Genomic DNA, 7,500 nt, shown 5'->3' with positions numbered 1-7,500 from the left:
TTACTTTATTTCATAATATATTTTTAATTTGTAATTCACATAAGATTTTTTATATAAAATATTAAATTTATGTGCACATGAAGCAAGTTTTATTAAAAATAGGATTTTTATCTTTTAACTTCTAATAAAAATTAAAAATAGTCATTCTTTAATATTTTAGATTAATTTAGTCTTCTAATTAAAACCTAGATTGTGACATATAATATTTCTAAAGGACTAATTTAAAAAAATAGATTACACTAAGTTTTTTAACAAAAATAAAACTCAATTTAATAAAAAAAATATCAGAACTAAAGTAAATCAAATATATAAATATAAAAACTATACTACAAACCTTCAAATTTACTTTAATTAATTTTTTAATAAATTAAACTTAAAATTAAATGTTAAGATGATACCATAACATCCAAAATTTATATTTTAATTAAATTTATTATTTATTAAATTTATGATGTCACTTAAAAGCGTTTTTAACCTTGGAAACCATGTTCATCAAGTTAACTCTTGTCTCATATAATATTCAAGTTCCATCACCTCTTTAATTGACTCTGTGAATGGTTATTAACTGTAAAGAAACATGAATTGTGAAAAAAAAGAGACATTTTGTAGCATGTTGGAACTTGGAGCCTCCATGTTATCTACCTTTAAAAGCTGATACTATGAAAATTGTGGAACGAATTGAAGGAAAGGTCAGCAATTTGAAGTGCCTCCCAAGTCCCAACAGTGCAAAATCAAACACAAAATATTCCTCCTTCAAAAAGCAAAATGGGAAAATTAAAAATGTGTGTCACATTCTCATCTAACCTAGTTTAACACAAACTTTTGCTTTTACTTTTTCTTTCTTTTAATCAAACACCTTCCCTTCAACCTCTCGTTTCCGAACTTGCTTCACTATTTCAAACATTGCAGAACAACAACATCTCATGTTTTGAAACTCATTGCTTTCTACTCTCACACTTTCGCCGTACAACCATTATTACATGAAAACGATTTTAAGACTAAATACAACCAATTAATTAAAATAGTTGAAAATAGTAATTTAAGCAAGTTACGGTTTTGGTTTTCATACGAAGTCGGTGATAAATTTATAAATATATATTGGTAACAGTGTTGTTATATGTCAGAAACGCGTTTAGTTTGAAGTATTAAAATAGAGGAACAGGTTCTTAGGCACAACCCGTTACAGACATCACATTACACACGTTATCATGAGTAGTGTGGTCGTGAATGTAATTAAGTTCGTTTTTGCGTGTTCGTAGGGATGTGTTTGTTTTTGTGTCGGTGCGCATGTTAGCACACAGCCACACATTCTTTTCCTCTGATATCTCTTCGGCTAAGCCACTCACACAAACGCAATTCTTTCTTTTCCATCCAAACACTGCTTTAGACACCAATAATGGATGTCAAAAATAAAAAATAAAACAACTCAATTTCGAATAAATAAAAATTATTCTTTTACTCAATTTCTTCTCTACTTTCTTCGTGTAAATTATTGGTTCAACCACTTATTTCACTACGTTTCTTTCATCTTTCTTTTTTAATATAAATTTTTTCATATATATGTATTGTATATGCGATTTGAACCTAGCATGTTCTTTATATATTTCTTTCGTGCATACATTGATTTGGAAATTTCGTAAAGGTTTTGTCAAATAATATCGTGACGTATTGTCATCAAAATAATAGAGTGATTGATGTAAAAAAGAAAAAAAATGAACTTTTTTGATGAATTAATTTTCCTTCGTATACAAAGATACAAAACTGACGGTAACGTGTTTTTGCTATTATTAATTTAGAGGGGCATGAGAATTTGTATAATTAATTCACATTTTCTATTCTGAACTTCTGTTATTTATTTAATTAATTTATATTATTAGTTTATAGATAAGTTCTTTTTTGACTGATGGAAGTTACAACTGCTCTGTGTTATCAGTTTCCGTTTACAAAAATATTCAATAAGTGTTAAAAATGAGAAATCAATCTCATAAAAATAAATTAATTTTATTCATACATTATTTAGATGTTTGTGTTCATCTCATGGGGAATAGTTTAGACACAACTTTAATCACTGTAAAACCTTGTTCAGTGCAGAACTACTTTGTATAGGAAAAAAAGCCTTTGTTTATAGTAAAAGGACTCTACTATAAGTAGAAATATAATTATTATTGGAGAAAAAAAGGATTAATATATCCCACAAATTCCAAAACTAAAGCTAAACCTGGCAGATCTAGACGAGATATACAGTTCAGAAACAAATCCATGTTCTTCCTATATTTCATTTTATGGTTCTTCATTTTCATGATAAAATCAAAATAAAATTGAAAAAAAAAAATATTAAGGTATGGACAGATTCAAACTTATCATGTTCAAATTAGGCATGAACAGTCGAGAACGGAATGATCGGCAGAAAACTTTATTTATTAGTTGATAAAACAAATTGTAATTAGCTCAATTTAATTATTCTGGTCCACTTCGAAACAAAAAAGAAGAAGAATGAATTACTACCCAATCGATCTACCCTAAATGGTCCATCGTTTTTCTTATTAAAAAATTGTCGGTTTAATTTTTAAAACAAAATTGTTAAAAAGACATCACTTTGTTGATGGAAAAGTTGCCCCATATATCACAAAAATTAGAATATATTGTTAAATTGATTTTTATAGTTAAATGTTAAAGACTTTTTCAATAACTACAATCAATATACTATGTGATGTGGAAACATATTTAAAGGAGTTATTTTTTAACAAAGAAAGTTCAATAAGAGCACTTTTATTTATTTATAATAATGTCTAATATATTAATGGGTGAATTCAGAGAATATAACAAATTGAGATGTATATGACAAACTTTAATTATATCAATAACGTATGTTAGTCATATACGATATATGTATGTATAATATATATTTATGAAACAGGCATACATACATACATATATATAAATATATATATATATATATATATATATATATATATATATATATATATATAACTACAAAAAAGTTATTAATATTAAATTTTGATTATTCATGTATAATTATAGTATCAAGATTAATTATTCTCGTAAAATAATTCTTCATAGATATATACTCTTTCTATCACAATATGTCTATCTGTAAACTTTTATGCTTGGATGTATATATACAATAAGCATTATTTCGGTATCGATGTTATATAATAAATAACTAATTTAACTATCATGTACATGCCGCATTTTAATATCTTTTAACTAAATACTTATACAAACAATAAATTATTTGTTTATAAATTAAAATTGGTTTACCCACAAGTTAATTATTTTAAGAAATTATATAAGGAAACTTATAACAATTAATTAATATGTAAAGCTAATTTTAACTTATAATAAATTAGTTTTATTTTTAAACTTTTTTATATCAATATTCACAGAGAAAGTTGTGTAAATAGGTTAACATTCTGGTTCAATAGCAATCAAAATATCATGACAGAAAAAGTTGTACAACGCTCAAATATAAAGTTTCGAGACAATTACTTGGTTACACATGTCATTGAGAATAAAAGCCAAATACAAAATAACTCAACCAAAAAATCTTGAATTAAGATATCCATAGATATCTACAACATATACCCTACACACACCACACGCACATAAATTTACAGACAAAAAGTTATCATGCAATCTTAGCTTTTGTATTTTGAACAAACACCTCCTTTTCTATCACTGATCTCTGTGATCTTCCTTTTCCTAACTTTAAATTATTTTATTAATTTAAAAATCAACTCATCACAGAAGACACGCCTTAAAGAATGTTACCACTTTAAAGTCATAATAAGTTCATACCTCAGCCTGAAATTCATCATACTAACATGATCATGATGATGTGCTTGCTCTCTCACATGCACAGAGGTCAATCTCATGAGTAGCCTTTTGGCATATCAACTCTTGCATGCAAAATTCAATTACTCAATAAGCAATATATACAAAATCTCACACACAAATTAGGGTGAAGATCATCATGATTCAGCTGAAACTGATTTCTAGTATCTGTATATGTCCTATCAATACTACACAATCAAGTCCTTGGAAAACCAATGAAATAGATTTACATAACTTACACACACGCCACATGTTTGTACAATTTCCTATTATCTTTTTCTCTCTAGTACCATTAGATTTTGATCCTACGTACCACCCTACCACTCATATATATATATATATATATATATATATATATATATATATATATGTATGTATCTATCTATCTACCTCTTATTTTTGAGATCAATCTCAACCATAACGTCGTTTTCAAAGCTAATTGGAACACATGGCTGGGATATATTGCTTGCACCGACACTCTCACGAACACGAGTTGATTACAATTCATCACTTAATTCAAAACCCTACTTCAGCTTCAGACCCATTGTGTGAATATATATGTATGCAGATACAATGGACAAGGGAGAGTAGCATCACGCATATATTTATATAATAAAACCCTTTTTAGGTTTTTTTGTTTACGGTAACCAAAAGTGAATGAAACATCACTTTGTGTACAGTGACTCATTTAAGCAAACCTTAAAATTGTCCGTCTCCATATATATGGATAGACACTATGATGAGTTATCTTGTGACATGTTTTCTGGATCCTTTTTCCGTTTTCGGTTGTTAGTTATTAGGAACAGCAAAATATATACATATATAAATGTATATGTAAATATATATATATATATATATATATATATATATATATATATATTTCTCTCTCTCTCTCTACACCTACTACAAAGAATAGAATATCTATGAAAGCATCATTTTGGGATCAACATTGGTCCTCTCTCAATGATATTGCATGGCCAAAAAAAAGTAACACAATTATTTGCCAATTTGCAAGTAAAACAAGAAGAAGAATATCCTAGAACCAATTTTATTTTATTTTCTTCTTTCTTGTTGATTGTTTTGATTACTTTGGGTAGATAAGCTGGAATGGGTGATTAAAATGAAGAGGAAGATAAGATGGTAAAGGTAACCAGAAGAAGCATAAAGTATGGATATGTAAATTAATGAGGAAGATGTATGAATTGAGAGTTCTTAGAACAAACCTCTAAACTTAAGCTTTGGTCGAAGAGAAGAAGAAAGAGAAAAAAAGGTAGTTAGAGGTATGTATACTACATCTGTTCTCTTGTGAGCTTGTTGAGAAGTGCTGTGATTAGAGCATCTCTCTTGTCAGCCCTAAGTTCTTCCCTAATCCTTCTTTGCTCTTCCCTCTCTCTCCATCTCTGATCCATCATCATCCTCTCATTCTCCAATGCCTCCATGGTTTTCCTCCACTCCATCTCCTTCATCCTCCTCTCGTTCTCCCTTGCCTCAAACGCCTCCATCCACTGTGCCTCCATCTGCATCTGTTGCCTCATGAACTCCTCCATGATCTCCTTCAAACTCTCCATATTTCTACTGCTACCACTCCCTCCTCCTATTACCATCTTCCCCTTCTTCTTCTTTTTCATCACGCTACCCTTCTGATCTCCCTCACTCTCTTCCTTTCCCTCTTCCTCATCCTCCGATGAAAGCTGCACCACCTTCTTCTTCGACCCTCCTTCTGCTTCTGCCCACAACATTCTCTGCATCCTTGATGCGAAAATCCCTTGAAGCTCATTGTAAAACGGGAATTGCTGCCTCATCGCCTCTGGCTCTATCGCTTCACACCCCTTTAAATCTCAACAACAAAACAAGTACTCTATCACTACATAAAACCCATTTTTTTAATCAAAACATACATTTATTAATTAAACTATCATTCAAAGAAATTCTATTCAATTCTTCAAAACCCCAGACCCATAGATATATGTTAACTGAAAAATCATAAACAAGTGACGGTCTTAATCCAGATACCGATCAAAATCTTGAACACGTGGTAATCTTAAACCAGATATATTAATCGGAATCGTGAACATGATGAGACAGCCTTGAACCAGACACTGATTAGAATTAAACACGTGAAAGGGTGGGATTGAAAAGGACAAAGACATGCGATTCATAATAAGAACACGAGATTTATTTGGGTTGATGTGATTAACACGACATGTATATATTATATATATGTATAGATGAATGTTATAAAAATACCTTATAGCGGGTAACGAGGTTTTTCCACTTGCATTTGCACTGTTCTGCACTTCTAAGGAAACCCTTTTCCTTCATCCTGTTGGAGATGACTTCCCAAAGCTGTTTGTTCCGCTTTGTCTCCATGAAAGTCTGATCCAGCTCCGCACGGATCACGAGGAACTCTTTTGTCTCCTGGATGCTCCATTGGGGGAACCTATCCGTGGCATCCACGTTAGCACTGGTTGTGATGTTGTGAGAGTGGTGATGCTGATGCTGATGCTGCTGATGTTGTTGTTGCTGTTGCTGTTGCTGCTGCCGGTGATGGTGATGGAGATGACGACCCTCCATGAAAAATTGAAAACGAAAACCAAAACTAGAAAGCCAGAGATTCAAAAATCCAATATAGAAGAGGATGAAGGAGTGCTCTGAATGATGTAGAAAAAAGCTATTGAAGAGTGTGTTTTGGTTACGGAGGATAGAGAGAGAAGCAAAAGATGAGAGAGAAAAAGATGAAGAGAATATATATGTAGGTAGAGGTGTGGTGTGAACATCAGGTGTGAATCGCGTAATAAAGAAGAGAGAAAAAAAAGAAGAAAAGAAAAGAGAGATTTTCTTTAGCTTAGGTGTCCAAGCCAAAGTGTTACTTTATTTCAAGGACTGAAATCTTAAAAGATAAAAAATCTATATTGTTTCTCATTCCTAACTAATAACAACAATGGTTAATTAATAAACAATTCTTTTTGATAATTTAAAAGGTCTTTTACCCAATTATTATATAAATTAATAATATTAATAAACATTAGACACAAAATTGACGTTTCATCGATAAATTAGGTATGTCTTATCTGTGGGATTCTTTAAAAATTGAAATTTTCTTCTTTTTCTTTTTATTTTTTATTAATTTAAATTATTTGAGACTCATCTCTCTACGCGGAAACTTTGTCTCTGTTTCGCTTTATATTAAATTTTGTTTATTTTATTGCGTTCCCATTGCGTCAAAGTTTCGTCACGCTGACACCAAAAGTATAACTCCCCGCGCTTTATTTAATGCACATTTACTATTTATTAATCCGAGCAACTTCCATACCAAGTTTTCTTTTTCTATTATCATACAAATAAATTTGAAGTTGTACTTATTTATTTTGTATTTATAAATATATTTTAAGTTGTAGTGTATTATTGTTGTCCAATGAGACATTTAATAATGTATAAAGAAATGATATCAAAGATTCTTTAATTTGCTTTTATTGTGTTTTGTGTAATGCTTTATTTAACTTTCTGCGCGTTCTTTTTTTGCCCTCGTGGGATGGTGACATAGAAAAAGGGTTGGTTGGCGACTGTAATAGCCAGGATGTAACCTCAAATTTATCATATACATACTTTTCTGCATGGATTTCCAAAATCCTAAACTGAAAGTTT

At 30.3% G+C, this 7,500-nt stretch overlaps 1 protein-coding gene across 1 annotated transcript; it reads right to left on the bottom strand.

The window, feature by feature from the left end:
• Positions 1-3,495: 3,495 nt before the first annotated feature.
• LOC124822254 (trihelix transcription factor GT-3b-like) lies at positions 3,496-6,662 on the bottom strand. The gene is made up of 2 exons (XM_047294248.2): positions 6,103-6,662; positions 3,496-5,684 (listed from the first exon to the last, which is right to left on the bottom strand). Exons 1-2 carry the CDS (start codon positions 6,427-6,429, stop codon positions 5,145-5,147), a joined length of 867 nt encoding a protein of 288 aa, XP_047150204.1. The 5' UTR covers positions 6,430-6,662; the 3' UTR covers positions 3,496-5,144.
• Positions 6,663-7,500: the final 838 nt, after the last annotated feature.

This window comes from Vigna umbellata, chromosome 3, assembly GCF_029865625.1.
Source record: "Vigna umbellata cultivar VRB3 chromosome 3, Vumbellata_1.0, whole genome shotgun sequence".
Lineage (NCBI taxonomy): Eukaryota > Viridiplantae > Streptophyta > Magnoliopsida > Fabales > Fabaceae > Vigna > Vigna umbellata.
Note: the sequence above shows the minus strand (reverse complement) of the source record. Positions and strands in the feature narration are given on the sequence as shown.